We start from the raw sequence: 26,633 nt of genomic DNA on the forward strand, positions 1-26,633 counted from the left end.
AGTCAAAGGCTTTCCAAAAAGCAAGGAAGGGGAAGAGTGCAAGCAGGATGTGAGATGGTTTTGAGTAGTGGGTGGTTTCAATAGAATTAGTTTCTGAGGTTACTTGCTAAGAAGTGACCTCTCCTTTGGCCATCTTTTCATACAGATTATAAGCTTCCCTCATGGCATTAATTTCCAAGCAGTTTTTCCTATTCCATTCTGCATCTATTCTCCATTCCTTAGAGACCCAGCACCTCTGGCCTTTGTGTGCCATTCCCTGCATTTCCACTGGGGTGGGAGCCTCCCAAGCCTCCAAGGCTGGACAGAAGCAACTTGAGGACATTTGCTTCTCACCTTGGGGATGACAGCAACAGCCTCCTAGCTGGGTACTCTGCCTCACTGTAGACCCCCAGGGGTGCTTTCTCCATAAAGCAGCCAGCATGACTTCAAAATGTAAATCAGATTATATGACAACCCTGCTTAAAACCTACAGTGGCTTTCCATTACCCTTGGAAAAAGGATTCAGATGCAAAGACTTGGTCATGGCCTATAGTCTGGCCGACCCCCTCTCAGCCTTCCCCTCCCTCCATCTCCATGCCCCACCGCACTCAGCAGCACTGGCTATCTCTACATCTGGGGGCCTGTTAACTTTCCATTCCTTCTGCTTTGAATGTTCTTTTGCAAAATTGCACTTGGCTTCCACTTCCTCACCTTTCAGGTCTTACCCAAATAGCCTCCCCTTTAGCAAGGCCTTCCACAAGCACCCTGATGAATGCAGTACAGTTTCACTCCACATTTCCCTTTGCAACATTATCACACTGTCTTCTGAGGCTCTTTTCAGGATCGTAATTATTTGCTTGTTGGTTTTTTTTTTTTGGTCTTACTCTTCATCCAACTCTTTCTGAGTAGAAAGTCCATCTGTCTTATTTACGGCTGTCTCCAGCACTAGAACAGTAGTCTGCACACAGTAGGTGCTTCATCAGTACTCCCACTGGCTGCCTGACTGGAGGCTTTTGGACAGTCTGGTACCTCTGAGCCTGGATCCTCCTTCCCTCTTCTGTTGTTACTTCCTCAACCAGGGCTGTCTGAACATTAATCTAAATTGGACTCCCTTCTGTGTTCTCTTTCATAAAACCTGTTATTTCCTTCAGAGTTTTTAATAATAAATGTATGTACATGTTTATATTCTGTGAAAGGAAAATAAACCTCAGGACCCAAAATTATGAAGTAAAAGGGAAAAGTCAAGTTGGGAGCTGCATCAGGCAATCTGCCTCCCATTTTATTTCTAAATGAGATAGCTAAAAAGATTTTTTTAAAAGCTACATACCTCCCTCACAATTTGCCCACTGGGAAATTGTGGGCCCTAAAATCTTTAGTCTAAAACAGTTCTGTTCAATTTTATCCTGACAAAGTACATTGATAGCTTCTCTTAATAGGTACAGGACAAGGAACAGAACTCAAAGCCATCCCTCTGCTCCCCCGAGACAAATGCATATCTGATTGCTTCCTCTGCCCTATGTTTATTTTACCTTCTGTAAAAGTGGAGATCCACTGAGCTAGATGAATGCATAAGTGGCTGTTCCTCTACCCCCTCTCGCATAGAGAAAAGCTGATCAGACTCAAAAGAATGTGACTGTTTGCCTCTTACGTACCCACACCTTTTAAAAATGTCTTCCTCTTTCCCCTTTAGCTACCCTTTCCCCGCTAAATGCTGAAGGCCTCAAAATCATCTTTGGAGAAAGGCACAGACCTGTCTTCTGAGTGTGTATCCTTAACCTTGGCAAAATAAACTTCTGTATGGACTGAGGTCTGTCTCAGATACTTTCTGTTTGCAATTCTATCTCCCCCACTACACTGTAAGTTCCAGCAGGGCAGAGACTCTATACTATTTAGTCACTGTTGCCTACTCTGTGCCAGGCACATACTAGGTGCTCGGTTATTCTATATTGAATGAGTATTAGAGTATTCTAAACTCCTCTTGGGTTTAACCATAGGGTAGAATATGAGAGATATAGCTGACAATGGGTTGGCAGACCCTTCTCCTTGGGGAAAATTGAAATTTCCTTGTTACATCTGTTCTGGGCCTTTACATTTTGTATGAAGGTGAACAAACCTGCTCTGATCTAGAGGAAGACATCTGTATCCTTTTCTCCAACAGGACAATTTGACAAAGGGGTTGGACCTAATTTTGCCCAAGCTGATGACGAAGGAGACATCCTGGTGCTGTTCTCCAAGGTGGGTGGAGTGAAGGCAGCCAACTGGGTCCCACCTGAACAGGGAGCCTGCTGGCCATCATTGGGAGGAAAGACAGTCCTTGGGGCCATGCCTGGGTGGATTTTAGAACATGAAGTCTGGCCATTGCTTTCTTCTATCCAGTTATATTGATGCAGATTTGAATAGTGTTCAGGTGGCTCTGCTGTGAGAACCTCCAGCTGCTAAAAGGAAAACAAGAGGAAAAAGAGTAAACAGCACATCACATTGGCACCAAACAGCTTACTCAAACTTGTGAGCTAGGCATTATGAGGTGGTCAATTCTCTAGAATGGGCTCTTTGAGCCAGCAGCAGATTCTGATAGTGACTTAGCTTATATTGGCTCCAAAGATGAGCTTCACTGTGCCTGTGATTCTTATTCTTATTCGGAAAATGGGCTAATAGGACTTCTCTATGATGTACAGGGCAGGGGGAAGATTGGTATGACAGGTGAACTGAATTCTGATGCAGAATCACCATCAGCTTGCTGTGTACCCTTGAGCAAACTAAAGTGCTTCTCTGTATACTTAAAATGAAGGTGTTGGCATGTAAACCTAGATTCTGAAATGATTGCACAATCGGGTTTCTCATTTAATGCACCTTTCCTGTGGTAGGCCGGATATAGTCAAACTCCACACCCCATCACCCATACCAGTAAAATCCCTTCTCTGATTTGCTGAGCCCGGTCTCCTAACTGAAATTCCAACTCTGCCACCTGCTGCCTCAGGGCCTCACGTAACGTTTGCAGTTGCTTGGCCTCCTCCCTGCAAGTAAATAATAGAAAACAACCAAATGTAACAATCCTTCCCAGGTGCAATCTTCCATTGTCTCCTCATAATACAGGTTCTTCCTTTGCAATTTCTTAGAATGTCATCTTTATTTGTGTCCGTTGCAGACATTACTAAGGTTGTCTTCTTTAAAAAAAAAAAACTTTATTGCAGTATAATATAGTTCCCCTATTTTAAGAGCACAATTTAATAATTTTTAACAAATTTACCAAATTGTGTAATCATCACTACTATTCAGTTTTAAAACACTTCTGTTTTCCCAAGAAGAACCCGTATGCCCCTCCCTTTACAGTTAAACCAGATTTCCATCCCTAGCCCCAATGCAGATTTTCGAAACTCTCATAACTCCTCACATTTGCATTTGCACGAGCCCCATCCCATTGATTAAAGATATCCTGCTGGCAATGCCCCTGACTGCCTGCCTTTTGACCTCCTCCAAGAATAAGTATTGCTATCTAGCAAATGGCTCTCATAGACTCCCACTGAGAAAGCAAGAACAAGACCAAGAAAGCAAAGGAAAAGCTGGCCGGTTTCTCATTAGCTCTGCTCCAGGGTGCTCATCTGTCCTGCCCTGATTATCTTCGTTGCTCTGGGTGTGTGGGCTGGTACTTACTTTTATGGCTCCCTTAGGTAATTACCTTTCCTCCTCTGACATGTCCCTGGAAAAGAGGGCCTGCTGTCCCATAAGGTGCTGTTCAATTTCCTCTAAATACTCCCGGAAACTCTGGCATATCATCTTCATGGCTTCCATCTCATGGACTGTGCACTGAGAACAATGAGAAAGAACTGAGAAGAAAGTCCTTTCTGATCCTCTGCAAGAGCTCACCATGGTGGAGCCTGTCTTCCCATTTGGGCTCACTTTTTTCTCAAATAGGCCCTACTGCTAATATAAGGGGAAGGGAATAGGAAGAGCCCAATATTCGGGCTCACAAAACAACTAGTGACCATGCTCATCTGCGACAGAAGGGCAGCTGTTGTTGGGTGGCCTTTGGGTGACAATCATTATGTCCCAGAGGCTGGAAGGCAGTCTGGAGGCCTAGGTGACGCAGGGATGCAAGGATGTAGGTAGAACGGAGGGGAAAGGCCAGAGTAAGGGTTTGTGAGAAGTTGAGTCTGTTTAATCTTGTTTAACTTTGGTGCTGGGTACTTGCCTCACTCTGAGTATCAATAACATTGAACACATCTGTTCAGCTGGTATGTGTTTGATTAAAGAAAATCTGCTTAGAATAATCTTTATTAGTCTTAGTCCTGCTTAGTCACAGTCCTGGAGGTTGGAATCTGCAGGATCAGATTTATCCACCTAACAAGCCCACCCTGAGGAAGGCAGGCAAAGGTTAGGCATCCTGTCATCTCCAGGAGTTGGAATCTAGAATTGAACTTTGTCTACGCTTTTGATCCTTCCCATTGTTCCTGATGTAGTCATCCTTTAAATCTTACTTTCTCTCTCAGGCTGTGCCTTTGCCTTGGTTTTCTAATTTAAATATATTCCTGCAGCCCCTGAGAACTTTGGAACTCTCCACTAACAGACTTGACCACCCTCCAGTCTGCCTCCCAGCAGCACAAGGCTGTGTCCCTGGGATGACCTTAACCTCCCCATCCCCCATTAAAAAGCCTGCCTGAGATATCTGAAGCCTGCCAGGAAAATTTACTGTTTGCTTTCACCAACACCTGACATAGGCCCTTTCTGAGAGTATTTATTAAATGTTGATTATAATTGTAAACATGTATTTCTTACAACTCAGAAGTGTCTCTCTCAAGAACCTGAGAGCCATTCCTTTGAAATGTAATCATCTGGAAGGTTTGGGCCTCTGTCCCCGGTCTCTGGGAGGGCAGAATCCTAACTTCAGTTACTGCTGGCTCACAAACACAGCTAGTCTAATGGCATTGACATGGACCAATTCTTTGTGATTTTTCACTTTTCTGACTCTACTGAGCCCCTACTCTCCACCCTCCCTTTTTCTCTCTTTAGAATGCCCAAATCACCTCTGCACAAATTGGAGTGGAGCTGAGCTCTTTCCCCTACTGTCAATAGTTGTTGAACACAATCTGTTTTCACGGCTTTAACTAAAGCTATTTACCTTTGGCATCTCCAAGCCCAGTCCCTTTGCCGGCACTCTGATGACTTGCTGAGTTCTTACCCGCTATCCCCTTTGTTTTGTATCCTGGGTTGGATCATGCTTTGAAATCCATGACCCAGAACTCCAGGGCCACTAACCATTTGACTTTGAGTAATATTAATGCTTGTTGGGCTCTAAAGCCATCTCTTTCAGATCCACAGGCTTGGACCCCTTCCCAAAATCAGCGTAGCAGAGGCTGCTAGTTGACTACTCACAATCTTTCTCTCCTTTATTCTTGTTAACAAGAATACTTTAGAGGCAGCCATGTGTCTAGCTAAAAAACTACATTTCCCAGCATTCCTTGTAGAGACAATGGCCAGTGAGATGGGAACAGGGAGCATGCTGTGGGGCTTCTGTGATGTTCTTTCAAACTGATTTTGCAGGCTGGCTCTTTTTAACCTTCTCTTCTTCTTCCTTCCATGGAGACCAACCTTACAGCTAGGTGGACTCCTCTAGCCCTGTTTCTAGGAAGTCTGAGATTTCTTACCCTTCCTCTCTAAACCACATGGCCAACATCCTGGCAGCCTGATGGCTATTTTTACTGGAATTGTCATAATGGAAATACTTTCCTAAGAGTAATGTTTTTATACTGGAAACTCTCCATATTTTGGTTTTGGAGTTTGGTTTTGATTCTATCCTCTCATTTTTATACTGAATAACGTATTTTGCATAGTAAAGCTCTCCAATTACTCTTGCATCAATGTGAGTGAATTTGAACCAGTTAGGGAATCTCTGAAGTGATACTGATATTGGCAGGAATGCTAGATTATGGCTCATAAGACCAGAAAAGATCTTGTAGACCACAAAGGGCATCTGTTATAGATACGTGTTCTGACATAGAATGGCTAGTTAACTTGTCTGTGGTCAAAAAACGGTAGTAAGATTTCAAACCCGTCTCTTGGTTCATTTCTTTTCTTCTAAGATCTGAGTCATAGCAGGGACCACAGTATAGCTGAACACAAGGATAAGTTGCTTGTCCCTTAGCAGCAAGCTGTTTGAGTGGTTCTAGTAGCTTCCTATCAGGTAACCAAGACTTCCCAACTGGTTCAAATTCACTTCAAAGTTCTGGAGACAGTGACACCAGGATCATGGAAGTGTAGTGCTCAAATAGGCTGAACACCATAAACATTGAATTTTATGCTCATCTAGTTACTTTGGGGTAGCCTTTTGTGATTGAAAGGTATAAGACTGGGGTGCTTGGGTTTGGGAATAACTGATGGAGTGTTTGCTCTCTGAGAATGGAGGGATGTGGAAGATTCTGAAACGCTGCCATCTTCTGGTCATTTGGAAACATGGAAAAAAACATTTTAGCCCTAGAATTAAGTATAGAAATGATTTCATAATAAAGAAAACTGTAGGTAAGAAAAAAATAAATAAAACCCCTCAAAAATAGAATGTTTTGAACATTTCTTCTTTTTCTTACAATATAAAGGCTTGATTGTAACCCAAATACCAAATGCAAGTTCTGCTCTACTGACCCAAACCCATTGAAACAAACTTTAACTTCAATGGTAAGAGCACCATCACCAAAAGACAATGAATTTTCACTTTGAATATGCTATTACTTTTTCTTATTTGTATACTTTTATTTTTCTTTAAAACTAAATCATAAACAATATGGAAGCACTTCTAATATTCAGAAATCTTATTTCTGATAGATCTCATCTTCTTTTCTGGAATTTTTTTTGAATTAACACTTTTTAAAGTTAACAAATTATCCTGAAGAATTTACCTATATATAACAATTTAGTTATACCAACAAACCATTTTTTTTGAATTAACAAATTATTGCAAAGAACTCACTTATATGTGAAAATTTAATTATATCAACAAATCATTACCCTAGACAACCCAAAAAGGCCACAAAAATGGCATTTATCAATTAGTCAAATGTTTCTCTGCAGTGTTATATATTGCTATATTAGGGGGGTAAGATAAGGGTGTTTTTGAGTCTTCAAGTCCTTTACCTAAAATTGCTCTTAGTTTCAACATCTGCTCAGAACTCCCATTGTCTTCTTCTTCTTCTCCTTTCCTTCTTCTTCTCCTTCTTCTTCTCTTCTTCTTTTCTTCTTCTTCTTCTTCTTCTTCTTCTTCTTCTTCTTCTTCTTCTTCTTCTTCTTCTTTCTTCTTCTTCTTCCTCTTCTTCTTCTTCTTCTTCTTTCTTTTTTCTTCTTCCTCCTCTTCCTCTTGTTCTTCTTCTTCTTTTTTCTTCTTCCTCTTCTTCCTCCTCTTCCTTCTTCTTCTTGTTCTTCTTCTTCTTCTTCCTTCTTCTTCTTCTTTTTTTTTTTTTTTTTCTTTGAGAAGGAGGCTCTCTCTGTTGCCCAGGCTGGAGTGCAGTGGCATGACCTCGCCTCACTGCAGCCTCCACCTCTCGGGTTCAAGTGATTCTCTTGCCTCAGCCTTCCAAGTAGCTGAGATTACAGGCATACACCACCACACCCAGCTAATTGTGTGTGTGTGTGTGTGTGTGTGTGTGTGTGTCTGTGTGTGTATTTTTAATGGAGACGGGGTTTTGCCATGTTGGCCAGGCTGTTTTCGAAGTCCTAACCTCAGATGATCCACCCATCTTGGCCTCCCAGAGTGTTGGGATTACAGGAGTGAGCCACCATGCCCAGCTTTCCATTGTCTTCTAAGAGATGTCCATCTCTGCTTACAGTCTTCACTTGGTCCAAGAGCTATGTCCTGTTAATATTTTCATAAATAATTTTTCTAGCCCTGTCTAGCACTTGGCATCTAATTTAAAGCCAATTTTCTTCAGAACATTTTTCAGGCCTTACAAACCCAGGCTCACTCACAGTAGATGTTGCTGCATGCACTAACTTGTTCTCTTTGTGCTTTAAATGTCTTTAAGCAGTCTCCTCTGATGGAGGAATGCAATCTCTTATTTCCACTTGCTTTCCAGCACATGTGCCTGTGCACATATGTATACCTGCATAGGAGTATACATATGCACACGTATAAGCATGTATGTTTGAATTGTTTCCTTTGAGTGTATTTTTTTCTATTTCTTTGGATGTAAATAAAGGGAAGTTCATTGTCATCGGCTAAAACCTTATATAGCATCCATTTCAGCAGGTGTATGATGCCAAATCAACTGAATATAAAAGTACCTTTTTTTGTATAATTGCAAATTCTAAGAGGAAAGAAGGTGAAGGCAATAGGAGACAAGGCATTAGAAGCTTTCAGATGGTGGCCCTCACACCCATTCAAACTCCTACTTGTTTAAAATCTACCCATGTCTGAGGATAGTTACTGAGCATAATGGGCCACAAAACCTCCCTGTTTTCTGCAGAAGTGTTGATATGCCAAAGTGTCAAATCAGGAGGAACATCTATTTCCAGCTGCCAAATCTCTCCACACAGCTGGGGCTACTCATGCCCAAAGCCCTCTTTTGACACTAGGCAGGAGGAATAAGAAGAGCTCGGGTCCACACTTGGTCACCCTGGAGCTGGCCCAGGTTTAATCTTCTGCTCCTATTCGGAATAATGTCCTTACCATGAGGAATCTGGTTCTGGATTCCTGTGCCTTTTTCCCCAGGGCCACCTCTTACTCTTTCCAGCCTACCTTCCTCTGAGAAGCTGCAATCCTTCTACCTGCGAATCTGCTCCCAGGTGCTAGAGGCCCACTCGCACTTTCAATCCCCAGAACCACGCTCCTGCAAATTCATCAGGACACCCCCAATACCTCACAGACTCTCAAACCTTTTACACTAATGGTCTTACTGGTCTGTGCTACTGACCAGTCATGCTCTCTGGATGCCGTGGTTTGCCTGATGGATTAAACAGGTCTAGAAAAACCATTTCTTCTGGAGTTTTGAACACAATTTTGTTATTTTTAACAAAATATAAAACTAAATATGACTTAAAATCTTTGTAATGCTTGTCTTAAATGTAAATTAGAAAAATAATCTTTTTTCGGGATGTGCATTCCTATGTTAGACCAACAACCAGCCTTTCCTTGTGAAAACTGGAGTACCTAATTCTAGGATTTAATATTTTTCCCCCATACGGCCTCTCAAAATGTCACCTTCTCCAGCTATCTTTCATCCCTAACATTTTTCCCTTACAAACTATGTGATTGAGTAAATGTTTATTCTCTTAGAGCTGAGTTTTACAGCCTTGACACTATTGACATTTTGGGCCAAAGAATTCATTGTTGTGGTGGCTGTTCTGTGTATTTTAGGATGTTTTGCAGCATTCCTGGCCTCTACCCACTTGTTGCCAGTAGCAACCACCCACCTCCCGTTGTGACAACTAAAAATGTCTCCAAACATCGCAAAATGTCATCTGGGAGTTCAGGGGTGGGAAATTATCTCCAGTTGAAAACCACTTACTTAGGGCATTTAAAATCCCCTCAACAAATGATGTAAATAATGATGATAATAATGATGATGGTGGTGGTGGGTGGTGGTGGTGATGGTTATGGTGATGACAGCCCTACTGTTATCCAGGATTTGAACCAAGGTCTTTTGATACTCAAGAAGGACCCAGCATATATTAGGTTTTGTTCTTTCTTTTCTTCCACTGAACTTTTGGAGAATATGCCTAGAACTGATCACTATGCCTAAATGAAGCTTTCTCTTACCTGTTCAACTCTCACTAATATTAGGTTCATATAAAAATATTCCAAATGCCTGGGAGTCTTGCAATTAAAAAATGATCTGATAAATTATTTAAACTTTCCTGTAATCACTCTCTTTACATCACATTTATGTAACATGATTTCTATACGTTGAAAGGCTAAGTAGTAATTTGCTTTATCTTTCAAATAATCACTTTCTAATATTAATTCTACACTTACATAGATTTAGATATTTTAAAGTCGGACACTTCTTTGCTTAGACTGTAATTTCAAGCAATTTACTGTTACCCAAATTGAATTTGAATTTGGACTTCCCACTTAGTCATTAGGAGGCATTGAGATAATTATTTAAACTCGCTCAGTTCTAGTTTCCTTGTCTATAAAGGAGGAAGGACCTGGCATACATTAGGAGCCCAACAAATATTTATGGAATGGATTAAAATGAAGGTTAAATGACATAACAGAAAATGGTCAGCATAGGCACTCACTAAATATTTGTGGAATTAAGAGAATGGGAAGGTAACTCGGCAGGCACTAAACAGTAGGCGCTCAGTAAATCGTGGTTCCACTTCACCCTGCTCTGAACAGCTGCAACCTACGTTCTCTGTGCCAGCCCCCTTACCTTTTCAACTCTCTATACAAGTGGTTTTATGTGCAATAGTCTTAATTTTTTAATCAATGGCTGGCCTTGAAAGCCTAGATCATTTCTTACCTTGAAAACTTGCTAAAAAGGAGGTACTGGCAGGGCTCATTAAACAATTACTGATTAATCAAGGGCTAGAGAAGGCTGGAGCCATTTAGTCCTCAGTAGGGTCCACCTTTAAATAGGCTCAGCAAAGGTTGACCAAAAGCCCCTCTATTTGACGTGAGAAGCTCTAAGTTCAAGACCTGAACAATGTAAAACAGTCATGAAAATTGATTATAAGAGTAACACATATAAGAGTAACACATCCACACAATTAACATTACCTAGAACTTTTCATGTGCCACATGCCGGGCTGAGTGCCTTACAGGGTTCATCTTATTTACTCCTAAAACAATCCTGTGTCAGTGCATGAATAGTCTCCCTATTTTACAAAAAGATTAAATGGCTTGTGCAAGATTATACAGCTAAACGAATTTAAGACACAGAACTCAGCTAGAACTGCAGATGAGTTACAGATGTATTAATGCTTATAACTTTAGACATACGAATGTATGGTTCTACCCCTTAGTTTTCCCTTCTGTAAAATGAAGATTAATAATAAAATTTGCTTTGCTTATTTCTAAAGGTGATTGATTGGAAGTATTGAGAAGAAATGTGTGATACTATATCATAAACAATAAAGCACTCTACAAATGTTATTCATGATTTAAAATAGAAAGGTTTGCCCCGAGATCTTGCATTCAGCAAGGAAGTCTGAACATTATCCCTGAGGTGTTTATCATGGGTGCATCTGCCTTTCCATCTTTGCAAGGGTGAGCACTTACGGAACATAGCTCCCTCACTGTAGTGTCCTGAAGGGCTTTCAAAGTCACCATGAACTGGGCTTCCCGGTAACCAGTAAGTGAGCACAGGCAGTGCCTACAGACTGAGGGCTCAGGGCCAGGGCTTTGCCTCTCCCCATGGCAGTGAGGGTGGTGATGACAGCAGATGCAGCAGTGGGCAGCTATAGCATGGCAGGTGCCCACTGGGCAGATACTAGGGAAGCCTGAGTCTAGAGAGACGGATTTGGTGAGGGGCTGGGGCCTATGTGTCAAGGCCTTGTTGCTTAGAGCTGAACAGAAATGCCAAGGCCTGAGCTCGCATATGGAAGTCTGAATGGAAGCATCATTTAACTGTTTTGCTTCTGTCCCCAGTCTTGTTTCTGTTGTGGTAACAGGATCACACATAGTGCATTCTAAAGATGTTCCTCTGGGACCAGTCCCCAAGGACACAGCACTCTGAGCAGCCGACATCAGTCTGGAGGACATCTGGGTCGTTATAGACCTGGAGCTGCCAGTATTTAGAGGAAGGTTTTCCATCTCAGCTTCCGTCCTAGGTAGTATCTGACCCAAAGTACCAGACCTTGACTTCACCTGGGCAGGATCTCCAGGCAGTTTATGGAGGTGGGGAATGGGCTTTTCAGATGTTTGAGCAAGGTCAGTTGCATAAGGTGTGATTTCATTGCGCTTGGGGACACACTGTGATGAGCTTTCTGGTACGAGTAAGCTGTGGTTGGTGTGAGGACAGAATCCACTGCTTTCCTCTTCTCGTGGGGCCTCAGAGTCAACATGAAGGAACTTGTCTTGAGCATGATCATTTCCAGGTGATCTTTGAGACTCAATGTAGTGGCTTTGCACTTTGCCAGCTCCCTCAGGCCTCAGAAAACTGTCCTGCATTTCTGTGACATGGGTTACCATAAACCCCAGAGGATGATCATATTTGGAAGTGGCTATGGGTCTGGTGACCTCATATTCAGCATGGGGCATTGGCAGAAGCTGACGCAGATGGCTGTCTTTCCTTGGGTGTTCTCCCCTCGTGGTGGTCTTGGCACAGGCCATGTCTGGGATATATAGCTCTAGTGGCCCCTGCATGGCCTCAAGCAGAAACTCTTCCTCCATCACAGATACTGAGGCCTTTTCTTCCAAGGCATTCGCTTCTTGGCTTGAAAAAGACATGCTTGCCCTACTCTTGGAATCTGGCCCATCTGATTCTAGCTGACAGTCCTGGGATGATACTAAGCTGTGGCTCTGATCTCTTGGCTTTCTACCTCCATTCTCAGCAGGACTCTGGCTGTTTGGCAAGGAAGGCATCTGTAGGGGAAACCAGGACAAAGGGAAACAGGTCAGGAAGTGGAGGAGGCAACAGGTTTAAGGCGAGATTTTCTTCTTGTCATTGCCTTAGGAGTCAGGAGACAAGGGTTGCAACATCAGATTTTCCATCTGTTTACCAGTTTACCAAGGTCCTCCTCTCTAGGAGGCTCAGCTTCCTTGCTTAGAAAAATCAAAAGGAAAGGAAGGCCACACTTTCTGGCACCTTGTCTAATATGACTCCATCATCCCTGCCCCTTGGGTGCAGGTGGCTTGTGCCTTCCCAACCTTTCCAATTGTGGCTTGATTTAAAACACCCCTCTTTCTGAGTTAGCTGTGAGTGAGGTTTGGGTGACAGCCTGGTTGATAGGGCTGAAGTGGGATGTGAGGAATGAGCAACAGGGCCCTGTTCCAAACCCTCCTACCTGGAGGGGCAGCGGTTCCAGCGGCTCCTCCAGGAACCCGCTGCTGTCAGACTGGCAGCTATTTGCTCTGTCCACCCTGGCACCTGCAGAAGGAAAGAGGTCTCGAGGTTATTAAAGGGAAAACATGTGGCCAGCAGGAGTGGGATCAACCCCTCTAGGTGCCTGACACACCGTGGATCCTGCAGAAATGCCCACTGTGTGGAAGAAAAAAACAAATGAGGGAATTCCAAGGACATTTTTTTCTCAATTGTCAGAGAGTTCACATAACATTGCATCACTGGTTTCCTGATACAAAGAATAAAACATGAAACGAAGGAAGAGAAACTAATGTCTCTCAAAACCAAATAACAATATGGTTGTGAGATGAATCTTTACTAAGGGAAAGAAAATCCAGAAGGAAACACACATGCCTTAAATGCCACACTAATAAAATAATAAAAGACCCCATTTTATATATTTGTGTGTGTGTATATATACATATTCTTGTTCTTTTTACTAAAGTTTGGATAAGGACCTTTTGCTAACTTCAGCTGGACTATTTCTATGACTACAAGTTTGTGCTCGTGTTTTAGATCACTGCTCTTTTCTTGCATGCTGGGACATGCAGAGAAAGGGCAAAGTCACGTGTGGGCAGGTTATGACTTTGTAAACAGGAGCATCCATGAAATGTTAAATCTATCTGTAGATTCTTACATAAATATTAAGTTATATATTGTGGGGAAAATAGTTGGCTACCAGAGTGTCAACATGCTAAAGATTAAATTATGGAATTTTTTTTCTCTTCTTTAATGAGAAATGCTTTCAGTTATACCATAGTATAGGCTCTAATAGGAAGTCTCTCAGGAGGAGGGGGGTTGCAAGGTGGCCTCCTTAGAATACAAGGAGCAGAGGGAGGAGCCTTGTCTGTCCTGGGAGATTAGGTATATGTCTGGGAAGTGAATTAAGAGGAAACAATTGATTGTCCATAGATACAGTGCTTGAGTATTTGGTACCTAAGTGATAAATAGGGGATTTGCCTTTGAATGACTGCTGAGGAAGAGTTCAAGGGAGGGAAATGATCCCAGCCTCTGCTTAGATCTCTGCTGGGCCTCACCTTGAAGGACAGTTCCACTCACAAGAGCAGCATCATTCTTCTCCCTGTAGACATCAATCCCCGAGCGCCTTAACGGTCCATGTGTCTGAGCAAAGACAGCAAGTGGAGACAGTCCCAGAGGTGGCCGACCCAGCCCAAACCCCAGCTACCTCAGCCTGAGGCCAAAGTCAAGAGAAAGTAACGGCTCAATTTTGTATAATTGACTATTATAAACTCCATATTCTTTAATTCAGCCTCAAACATAACTAAAAGCTAAAAATCAGAGGGCATACATTTTAAAATAGCTCAATCCTGGAGAGATTCAGAAACTTTGAGCAAAATTTTGAGAATGCATATCTTTGACCTAGCCATTGCCTCTTGTTACATAGTTAAGGGTAAAAAAATACAAAATATTTGCAAGTCATAGATCTAAATGAGATTTCTGCTTCTGGAAATCTGTAGTAATAAGGGACTAGATTTTTCCTCCTACCTGAACCAACTGAAAAACTAGACAAGATATGTGAAAAAAAAATTGGTTTTCGAGACAATGGACCTCAGACAGTTACAGACAGCAGTCCTTGAGAAACAGGAACAAGTGATGTGAACCCTATAGTTACCCAGCTTAATGCTTTGAGAGAGTTTACAGGTCTTGGCATGTGAAAGGGGAACCCAGGCTGAGCCTGGCAGACACTTGAAGCTGAGGAAAAAGAGCTAGGAGTCCAAAAAGACTGAGCCAGCTAGAGTTCAAAGGGCACACAGAGGAGAGGAAGGAGCGAGAGAACTTTACAGGGTCTGTCTTGAGTATTCAGCTGAGTACTGACAAGCTCATGCATGTGAGAAACCACCAAAAGCTGGGAAGAGAACCATCAGAAAGGATCAGGGGAAACACTGCCCATTACTCATCCACAGCCTGGAATAGGGAATGCACCCACCAGCCAGACGCAAAACCTCCTATTTCACAGGACATTGAGGGGTAGAATAATCAGAAGTGTCTTGCTTCAGGCATAAGAAATAATTAGCTTTAGAATGACCACTGCTTTGGTCCCACCTAATGAGCCTTAAAAGCAAGACCTGAAAGAATTAAAATGTTTCCAAGTAACTTGTGTACAAGACATAAGCAAAATAATATTTATGGGAATATAGTACTATCTACCACCTCTATGGTAAAATCCAAATGTCTGGCATATATTAAAAAATAATAGGTGTGCAAAGAAGCAGGAACATATGATCCATTACAAGCAGAAAAAACAATCAATTGAAACCACTATATGACTAATGCAGATCTTAGAATTATCAATTGAGAAAGAGCATTAAAACATTTATTAAAACTATATCCTGTATGTTCAAGAAGCTAGAGGAAAGATGAACTATGTTAAGTGGAGATATGCAAGATATTTTTTAAAAAACCCAAATTGAACATCTAGAGATGAAAACAATAATGTCTCCAGTAAAATTTATACTGGATATATATAGCAGATTAGAGATTGCAGAAGAAAAGATTAGTGACATGAAGACATGGTTATAAGAAGCTATCCCAAATGAAACATACAGATTTAAAAAAAGAAAATACTTTTTCGAACGAAAATGCATCAGCAAGCGATGAGACAAGTCCAAGTAGCCTCAGGTAATAGGTAGCTGAAAAATCCCAAAGAGGAGGGGGAGCTTTCGAAGAAATGTTTCAAAGAAAAGTTTGATTCACAAAGTCCAGCAAACTCCAAGCACCAGAAACATGAAGAAAACTACACCAAGGCACATGAAAATCAAATTACTTACTGGGCGCGGTGGCTCACTCTTGTAATCTCAGCACTTTGGGAGGCCAAGGCAGGCAGATCACCAGAGGTCAGGAGTTCAAGACCAGCCTGGCCAACATGGTAAAATCCTGTCTCTACTAAAAATACAAAAATTAGCTGGTGTGGTGGTGGGTGCCTGTAATCCCAGCTACTTGGGAGGCTGAGGCAAGAGAATCACTTGAACCTGGGAGGTGGAGGTTGCAGTAAGCTGAGATTGCGTCACTCCACTCCAGTCTGGGTGACAGAGCAAGTCTCCATCTCAAAACAAACAAACAATAAACAAAACCAAAAGAAAGAAAAATTACCCAACATCAATGACTTTTTATAAAAACCCTTAAAATCAACCAGAGAAAAGGAATATTACATATAGAGTTAACAAAGATAAGGATGGCAGATTTCTCCTTGGAAATAATCCAAGTAAGAAGAAAGTTGAGTAACATCTTTAGGGTATTGAATGAAAAAATCATGTGGGTAAGCATCGAATATTTTACTATTATCTACATCTTTAAAAAGGTAATTGACTATTTAAACAAAAAAAATTAATGTCATGTGGGATTTATAACAAAGACCTAGAAGAGTCTACAAACATAAACACCTGTTATTATAAAACCGAATAGTTTGTAGAAAAGGTGCTGCCTAAGAGATTTTCCTTTAATTCTGATGTGCGACTTTTACGGAGCCTTTAACCTGAGTAATAGAACAGCTGTTTACTGTTGTCAGAGGAAATAGCGTATATTCACTATATATTTATTATAAGAAATTTACTAGTGTAATATTTAAGACTTCACTGCTTTTGTTATAATTAGTTCAATCCATATTAAAACTTTTCAGTTTCCTTTAGGGTTAGCAAAAGTACCACCCGTTTTCCTCCTTGTATCAACGGTGGGTACAAAATTCGTGATGATTCTTGCAGTAACCTTTCAAAAGCTCAATGCAGAATTTTTAATGTTTTTTCAGTACTATGCAAATGGCCCTGCACACTTTGGTGGGAGCCCCTCTGCTTAATAACCTGTTGAGTGGGCAGCCCATCCTGAAGAATTTTCCACACGAACTTCCTGTTAAAAGCTCCCTTTATGTGCTTCTGGGTCCACAGCCTGTTAGTACTCCAGAGGCCTCTGCAGTAGACAGAGTATGGAATAGGAGAGCGTGAGACAGGACTAACTTCCACTTCTCACTCCCACTCCCAGACTATATAGGCATTAGGGGAACCAAAGATATTCAGCAGAAGAGGTTGAGCCTTGGTGAAAGATGGACAAGACAGACTTTGGAACCTCTTGCTTTTTCTGTATGTTTTGATGCAAGATTTGCACAACAAACTGTGAAGGACTCTCCATACATCATTATTATTATTTCAACTTTTCAAACAATCTCCAAGCAGTTACTATTCTTGAATATAAGCTTCATATGCAATGGTTGCTATTACCCCTCTTACAATGAATGGATGAAATTATATGTTAGAACACTAGGACAGAGTGATACATTAGAGCCCATTTGTCCATGTGCTGGCTGGTTGATACCAGTCTGGCTGATATAGTATAGCTGTGTCCCCACCCAAATCTCATCTTGAATTGTAGTTCCCATAATCCCCACATGTCATGGGAGGGACCTGGTGGGAGGTAATTGAATTATGGGGCCAGTTTCCCGCCCCCATGCTGTTCCCGTGACAGTGAGTTCTCATGAGATCTGATGGTTTTATAAGCGTCTGGCATTTCCCCTGCTAGCTCTCATTCTCTCTCCTGCTGCCCTGTGAAAAAGTGCCTTCTGCCATGATTGTAAGTTTCCTGAGGCCTTCCCAGCCATGCAGAACTGTGAGTCAATTAAACCTCTTTTCTTTTTTCAAAAAAAATTATTTTAAGTTCCAGAGTACATGCATAGGATGTGCAGGTTTGCTACATAGGTACACTTGTGCCATGGTGGTTTGCTGCACCTATCGATCCATCACCTAGGTATTAAGCCTGGCATGCATTAGCTATTTTTCCTGTTGCTCTCCCCTGACCCCCGCCCTCCCCTTACAAGCCCTAATGTGTAGCGTTCCCCTTCCTGTGTCCATGTGTTCTCATTTAAACCTCTTTTCTTTATAAATTACCCAGTCTCGGGTATTTCTTCATAGCAGCATGAGAACGGCCTAATACACTGGTCCAAATGAAAATAAACAACTACAAACAAAGGGTCCCTAAAAGGTAGAAAGAGTAATTTCCTCCAAAAGAGGTATACTTGTGATATAACTGTTGCCTTTCATTAACTGTACTTGTGTAAAGCACAAAAAACAAACCAACGTCTGAAACTCAAGCAGTAAAAAATCAGACATTGAGAACCTCACTTTGATGATGAGATCAAATGGTGGAAATGGGCATTGTTATTTCGGGTGTAGAGGCTTATTTATCTTGTGTTTGTTTTAGAAGTGAAATGCATGCATCTCAATCATTTTGAGAGATTCACCAAGCAAAATGTGGGCCAGGTTACTGATGGTTTAGTTTCTTCAAGAGGCTAAAAATCCTTTCTCCTTATAGAGTACCTTCTCAACAACTAGACTATGCACATCTAGATGTAGGATTTCCAATTCTAAATATTCCCTTAGGGTCATAGAAATTAAATGAGACAAAGGATGAGAAATCACCTAGCTCAGAATGGCCATGATGGAGTATTAAACAAACAGACAAATACAAATGTACATCATTTATCACTCCCACACCCTCACACCTAATATGTAATACAATATATCACACCTAATATGTAATACATTGCCTTATGGCATCTGGCAAGAGTAATGGAAGTGCTACCAGCACGCCTGGCCAACCCCACACAGTTCCTTCAGCTAGCTAAGCCAAGACTGGGGGAACTTGAGACGTCTCATTACTCCCAGTGGCATTTTCCCTAGGCACTCAATATGCCGAAGGAGCCACAGTTCTTCCTTACTCTGCTCCAGTGGGGCCTTGACTTCCCACCTGGCACCTACCAGTCCTTTTCCTCCAGCTAGATCTTATCACCTAAGCGTTCTACTGCTGGCTGAATCCTGTTCCAAACCAGTTGCGTAAATGGAATCCTTCACCACCACCAAGCCCTGCACAATTTTTTTCATGCCTCCTTAGACTGCTGATTCTCCCATCTTGCCTATCCCATAGCTCAAGGGGGTCCACTTCTGTACACTGAATGCTATTGAAATCTAGTTAGGCTCCATGCTGAACCATCTAGAAAATTTGAAGCCTGCTCTACTGGGGTCCGATTCTGACTCTCCTACTTAGAGGCTGTGTGATCTGGAGATTGCCTCTTACTGTCTCTGAGCCTGTCACCTCATAGGGAAAGTAATGAATATGGTAATACTATGTTACTTATGGGGTTGCAATAAGGATAATATCCAATAATATATTTCTAATAATATATAGGCTACATAATGTTATATGTAAATTTTTGCTGCAGGACATCATTATTAATATTATCTGTTATAACTCAACCTTCATATCATTAATGATCATGGTTAATACTAATATTAATTAGAAATTACCATTTTCAGCACACAAGTGTCTTCATGGAGATAAATTTTACCCTCCCAATTAGGGGGACCCTGCTTGGGACAGGACTACTCTACTGCCTTGTAAGTTGGGAAACATTTCTGCCTAGGAGGAGACAGACGCCTCAGGCACTTTGTTGGAATAATCACCAGATGGCAGCATTACACCAACCACAGAGTGGAAGACCCGTCCCTGCCAAAGGACCTTTGGAATGGCTAAAATTAGTAAGAAAAGTCAATCTGCTTTTCTGGGCTGGACTGGTAATAAAAGCTTCTGAATTCTAGGTAGAAAGTTCATGTTTAAAATAGTCTGAGTTCATAGAAGCTATGAAATTGAAAGTTACATGGGAAGAGGGAGAAAAAGCAAAGAGGTGATGGGGTGTGAAGTGTGATAAAGTTGTGTAGAGCATGAGAAATGTTTCAACCTCAGACTGTTTGAAGTTAACTCTCTTCATCAATCAATTCTACTTTAACTATGGTCAAGTTCCTATCTCTTCTGTCCTCCAATGGTACAAAATTCTGTGACAGCTCTGTGGTGAAGCTGAGTCACCAAGCAAGTTAGCCTAGAGTTGGAATGGACATTACAGATCAGGCAAACGCCAATGCCTTTAAGAGCTGGGCGGGTGGCATAAATACGTGAAACAGCTAGGCTTCAGGACAATGGGTGGTAGTGTGAGTTGTTTGGACCAGAGAGCAGTTGTTCCTTCGAAGGCATTTTACAAAATTAATTTTCAATGTTTCGTAAAACAAACAAAACCTCTCTATGTTCCCCAGGTTGGAAGACAGGATGGTGCCACCTCCCTTCCAGAACATTCCTTATAGATGGTCGTTTAGCTAGTGCTTACTCACTTTTGGTGACAAGTGATGACTCCTATCTGGTCAGAGAGCATCATACCTTTTAGGAAACTCGTCTTTGTATTGGCCACCTCTACCTTAGCATTTTACATTTGTCGATCATAGCTCTGCTCCTTGGAGTAGTGCAGAATGTGTCGAACTCCTTTCCCAAAGACAGCTCACTTGGACTCTCCAGGCCTTTCTCCTCAGCAAATCCTCAGTAAATCATCCCAGACCTGGCCAGTCGCGGTGGCTCACGCCTGTAATCCCAGCACTTTGGGAGGCTGAGGCAGGTGGATCACGAGGTCAGGAGATAGAGACCAGCCTGGCCAACATGGTGAAACCCCGTCTCTACTAAAAATACGAAAATTAGCTGGGCATGGTGGCCCCCACCTGTAATCCCAGTTACTCGGGTGGCTGAGGCAGGAGAATCGCTTGAACCAGGGAGTCGGAGGTTGCAGTGAGCCAAGATCGCGCCACAGCACTCCAGCCTGGCGACAGAGCGAGACTCCGTCTCAAATAAATAAATAAATGAAAATAAAAATCTCCCCAGACCCTTTAAATCAGCCCTCACAGGGCAGGCTTTTCAGGCTGTTTGTGTCTTGTGCTTTTGAATAGGCTCTTACCTAATGCTTGCTGTAAAACCTGTCACTCAGCTGGGCTTCAGTAGAAGGGATGACGGTCTGACCAACATGGAAAGGAGGAGGACTGCTCTTTTCCTACTTCTAGATTTCACTTCCATACACACAGCCTAAGGTTGTGTTAGTTTAGTCAGAAGTTGTGTTCCCAGTGTTGGGTTACACTGATATCAGTCTCTATTTTGAAATCAATAAATAAATGTTTTGAAACCTAAGTGAATGGTTTAGTTTACATCCTTGTGAAATTTGATCTAGCTTGTTTGGGACCATGGTTCCATCCTGTCATGGATAATTTTTATTTTTATTTATTTTTTGAGAAGGAGTCTCACTCTGTTGCCCAGGCTGGAGTGCAGTGGCGCAATCTCGGCTCATTGTAACTTCTGCCTCCCGGGTTCAAGCAATTCTCCTGTTTCAGCCTCCCAAGTAGCTGGGACTACAGGTGTGTGCCACCACGCCTGGCTAATTTTTTGTATTTTTAGTAGAGATGAAGTTTCACTGTGTTAGCCAGGATGGTCTTGATCGCCTGACCTCATGATCCACCTGCCTCAGCCACCCAAAATGCTGGGATTACAGGTGTGAGCCACCACGCCCTGCCTCTGTCAAGGATAATTTTAATCTTCATTCTGAAATTGATCTGTGTTGTCTATGGCATTGAAAAACATTCTTGCTGTAGGACAAGTCACTGTTAATATTCTGAAGAGAATAAGACACAGGGAAAGAGCATGGTGGAACCTTCCACTGGAAACTTTCATTCCTAACAGGTGGTCACTGGGCCCTGCAGGGTCCTATACTGTGCTAGATACTGGTCGGCCAGCCTCAACAAAGGTATCTGCCATCACAGAGCTTATATTTATCTTGACTCTCATCCTAAAACTGAAGAAAGACTGAAAATATTAGTAGTTATTGAAAATAATCCTGAGACAAGTTAATTCTTTTTCTGTGCCAAAAGTCTCGGGCAGAAGAGTCTCTATCCTATGACGATTTCTACATAACATTTTAATAACTTCCATTAGCACTCTCCTGAGGTTTTGATTTCAAGGTCTTTACAGCCTAGGAATTCTTCCCTTCCTCTCTTCCTCCCTTCTTTCCTTCCTTCCGTTGCTCCAGGTCTAGCAGTCCCTTTGTTCTTCAGTCAAAATAACCTTCCTTCATCATTAAAGAAAAATCCGCTTCTGTAAAATTAACTTATCTTTGGCTCAATACTCTTGCTTTTCAGTATTATAGAAGTAATACAAGGTGGTAAAGAAAATTTGGAAAAATAAAAAATCATAAATAAAAAATAAAGATCATTATAACCTAACCATGTAAGAAAATGACTAAAAATATTTCTGTGTATTTAGGGCATTTTGTTTGTGCACACTTATATGTCTGTGTTTTGTAAAATAATAATTCTAATACACATTTTATATCTTGTTTCTTTTCATATAATGTGAATTTTTCTTTTCAAAAATTATGATTTGTGTGTCTGTGTATGCATGTGCACGTGTGTGTTTGTTAGCACATGCCTTTTTCCCCCAGATTTTGGTAGCATAATTGTGCCACTTCTGTAAAAAACAATTGATGATAGGTTTATATTTTTTTCTCTGCTCTTCAGCAGTTTGGAAGGCTTAGGTAGTATTATTTTCTTATAATGTTAAAAGAGCTTAGCCATAAAACTGCTGACAATGGTATACCTTAAAAGATGAAACTCTTTAAAAACTTTTAATTTCTTCAATAGTTATTGATATTTCGGGATACCTACTTCTTGAGTTAATAACTTGTTTTTCTAATGTCACCAACTGAACCATTTATGTTCATTCTATATTCTCTAAAAAGACTGTTTCTACCTCTCATGCCAGCTTTGGCCTTATTTCATACATTTTTGTATGTATTTTTTTCTTGAATTCGGCACTATCTAATAATGTTGTAATTCCTGTTTTCTTTTTGTTTTCATTGACATACTTTTTGCCCATTCATTTTGCTTTTAACATCTCTTTGATTATTTTAAATGTGGATAAAATTTCTTAATGACCTTTTGAGTCTTTTTCTTTGTAGGCTCATTTATTCCATCTATAACTATTTTCATAAGCTATATATTTAGTCTTATTATTTGTAATTTTATATCTTTTTATAACTGCTTGGTAAATATGTGACATACTCGATGCAAATCTTCCCTCTTGTTCTGAAAGTAGGCATCACTAATAATCCATAATCCAGTCTTTTCTGCTGAGCTGAAATTCAGCCTCAGAATCTTTATTAGTTCAATATTACTAATAGCTAATACTAATCAATGAGAATTGGGACACAAGTTTTCATCTATTTGTCATCCTACTAGTGTATTAATAAAGACAGAGTATAACTTCACATTTAAGTAGACCTGATTTTGAACTGTGTCATAAATTGTTATCTCAGAGACTTAAGTGAGGATTAAAGGAGATAACGTAAAACACTTAGCGTAGTGCCTGGCACTCAATATTTGGTAGTATTACTAATATGATTAATTTTCAATGTTTATTTTTTGCCAAGTAGCCTATATTTTCTTTGATTGCCTTTTTCCTCTGGTAATTTAGGACACATGTAACAAATACTATGTTTTTAAATTTAATTAGTAGTAACATCAAAAATTCAAACATATTTCAAACACCAAGAATTAAACAAGTACCTATTAACTCCCCAATTAATCAGTATTTGTTGACAATTTCATTTTCTTCTGTCATTCAGCTTTCTATGATATAATCTAGCATTTTAGATCTAGCAATTTTGTGTGTGTGTGTGTTTCTTCTCTTTTAAGCATATTCATGATATTTATGATATTTATATTATGTTTGTATATTTTACAAATCTTTAGACTTTGCCTTACCTGTCCTTTTAAGCAAGACTTCCTAATTCAGTAGGCTGGTGTACATCTTTGACATTTCTTTTTCAGGAAGAATATACGGATGCTCTATTTCCTGAGGCCTTTCTTATCTGAAGTGTTGCTTCATATGACAACTTGAAAGGCACACAGTTCGTGAGTTGCGAAATTTCTACTTTAAAATACAACTATGCACCTCCACTATCTTCTGGCATCTAATATGAGGATGCTTTCTGAGAGGTGAGTGAGCAAGGAAAACATTCTCTATTGGACCCATGGTCTGACCATTGTATTTTGAAAGATAAAATTCACACTGCTTCCTCTAGCATCTTTTCATACCATTTTCTTAAAAACTGTCATATCAAAATACTATCTTAAAAATTGTTGAAAAATATCCTTCAGAGTAATATGTTCAGAGGTCACAACCTAATGATAACTGTTCCTATTCCCCCTCCCTACAAGATGTGTTTCTGCCCAGGGGAAGGAAAACAGGCCATTGTGCCTGAAGCTTCCTGGCATGGAGTAATCAGGGGTTTGGTCATGCAGGGACTTGGAATGAAGCAAGTTAGAATCTTAATCCAATGAAATATTTCTGAAACAGAACATTTATATGAATCTATAAAGATTGTATTGTTTAAACACACATACCTTCTTTGTCTACATAGATACTTATTAGATATTCCTGAGACAAAAAGGAGGGCAGATCCGATTTTGAATAGCAAATGTGCATGCAATGTCCTGGAAGAATGCAATGACAAATTTTAATTTGGATCCAGTGCTTACTCATATTTTACAGAAATAGAAGCATAGAAGTTTCCAGGGCTAAGTGACCACTTGAGACAATAGATAGATAGGTTTCAAATTTTGTAGTGCCAATTTTTTGGAGACTTTAATTTTTCTACTAATTCAAGTACCACAGTTCTAGTGATAACCAGTCCAAATGTTTTTTGTTTTTGTTTTTTTCCTTTTGTGAAGCTAGTTGGGAGCAAACATTGTCCTTGTTGAGGCCACTGGTTGATTGGCAGGGATTACATCAAATGTTCAGACAGTAAGAAGAAATAGTCCTTTTACACGGCAGCCCAGTTCCTCAAGTTTCGTAGTTACCAAGCTGAAGAACTAAAGTTTCCATCAAGAATCACACTTAGGCCGGGTGCGGTGGTTCACGCCTGTAATCTCAGCACTTTGGGAGGCCGAGGCGGGTGGATCACAAGGTCAGGAGATCGAGACCATCCTGGCTAACACGGTGAAACCCCGTCTCTACTAAAAATACAAAAATTAGCCAGGCATGGTGGCGGGCGCCTGTAGTCCCAGCTGCTGGGGAGGCTGAGGCAGGAGAATGGCGTGAACCTGGGAGGCGGAGCTTGCAGTGAGCCGAGATCGCGCCACTGCACTCCAGCCTGAGCAACAGAGCAAGACTCCGTCTCAAAAAAAAAAAAAAAAAAATCACGCTTATGTTTCTCTTCCTAGCTGCATTCTGGGGGCCAGATGTGGGACTCCTGGCTCCATCAGAGTCAGAAGGCATTCTCAGGGAGACCAGTTGTTTGTTGCTATTCTCCATTTGTCCTTCCTTGCCCCTGTTACCTTCTATTCTGATCATTCTCTGCCCTGCCTGTGCTCCAGGCTTTCTCTTGTGTTCCATCAATGGAAGGCACCAGTAGGAGTAGGAGGTTGAAGGGCAGAAGAAAGAACATGGATTATTTATTGACCACTCCCTCCTTCAGGGCACTTTTTGAAAATGGCTGCCATCCTTTATTGTGAGAGCTCCTTTTGAGAGGTCTCTCTTCTCAGGCTCCAACTTTCACAGGCTCCAGTAGCCGGCTCCCTCTGCTTTTTTAGGCCTGGGGTGACAATGACTTTCTGCTCTTACTAACCTTGAGGTGCTTCTACATTTCTTGTTGGTTCCTTGAATCCCATCCACTTCAGTAAATAGCCCCTTTCTAAAACTCTCTTCAGTTAAACCCTTTTGGATATGCTCTTTCCTGCCTGAATGATACTCATAGTACAATAACCAGACAACTTAACTTAGTATTCACTTAATATTGTATCTTTTCATTTTAATTCCAATTAATCTCCTTTTTAATAAAGAGGAAGTTTTTGTTTTTAGGGACATAAACCACCCAAGCTTGGAAGAAAGATGTGCAGAGGACTGAGACACTGCTTTCCATCTCTGTCAAGTTTAGTCACTTTCATTTCTGACCTGTTTACCTGAATTTTTTTTTTTTTGAGACAGTGTCTTGCTCTGTTGCGCAGGCTGGATTGCAGTGGCATGATCACAGCTCACTGCGTAGTCGTAACCTCCTGGGCTCAAGCAATCCTCCTGCCTCAGCCTCCTGAGAAGCTGGGACTACAGGTGTGCACCACCCCATTGGACTAATTTTTTATATTTTTGTAGAGATGGGGTATTGCCATGTTGCCCAGGCTGGTCTTGAAATCCTGGGCTCCACTTGACCTCCCAAAGAGCTGGGATTATAGGCATAAGCCACCATGTCTGGTCTTCACTTGCATTTTGATGATTCTCTAAAGAATGTCTTCCAAGATGTCACTCTTTTTTGTTTGCATCACCAATATTACTTTTTACTGATTCCAACCCATTTTAAATTTTGATAAAATTATTTGATATAGTCTCACTTATTCATGTAACCATCATTTACTGATTGGCTGCTCTGTGCCAGGCACTGCGTGGACAACAGGGAGTACTGAAAGACACAGCCCAGCCATTGGGGAGCTTCTCCAGTGGACAAAATCCAAATAAAGATAAAATAGATGGTAATGGAAAACACTAGGAGTGCTTTTGAATTGTATTTGATAGTAATAAAAAAATACTCCAGAACACCTTCCTCAACATATGTGTTTTAGACATACATAATTCATAAGGCATACCGCCTAAGCACTGAAATAAATAATCTTTAAGCTGGGTGACCATCCACTTTCTAGAAGAAAGCTTGCTATATTTATTTGTTTATCCCACAGACATTTTTCTGTTGGGTGCTTACTGTGTGTTAGGCAATGTGCTAGATTAGGGGATACAATGGAGACTAAGACTGTG

General features: G+C 41.1%; 1 protein-coding gene across 1 annotated transcript in view; it reads right to left on the reverse strand.

Moving 5' to 3' along the window:
• The window catches only part of ITPRID1 (ITPR interacting domain containing 1), a 128,001-nt gene that overhangs the window by 10,197 nt on the left and 91,171 nt on the right, over nt 1-26,633 (reverse strand). The window contains exons 10-14 of the mRNA XM_030796177.1: nt 12,913-12,995; nt 11,186-12,490; nt 3,656-3,783; nt 2,882-2,993; nt 2,249-2,414 (exon numbers count right to left, since the gene is read on the reverse strand). Of these exons, the coding sequence (XP_030652037.1) occupies nt 2,249-2,414; nt 2,882-2,993; nt 3,656-3,783; nt 11,186-12,490; nt 12,913-12,995 (1,794 nt within the window). The remainder of the gene's footprint in view (nt 1-2,248; nt 2,415-2,881; nt 2,994-3,655; nt 3,784-11,185; nt 12,491-12,912; nt 12,996-26,633) is intronic.

The sequence above is a fragment of the Nomascus leucogenys genome, chromosome 17 (assembly GCF_006542625.1).
Source record: "Nomascus leucogenys isolate Asia chromosome 17, Asia_NLE_v1, whole genome shotgun sequence".
Lineage (NCBI taxonomy): Eukaryota > Metazoa > Chordata > Mammalia > Primates > Hylobatidae > Nomascus > Nomascus leucogenys.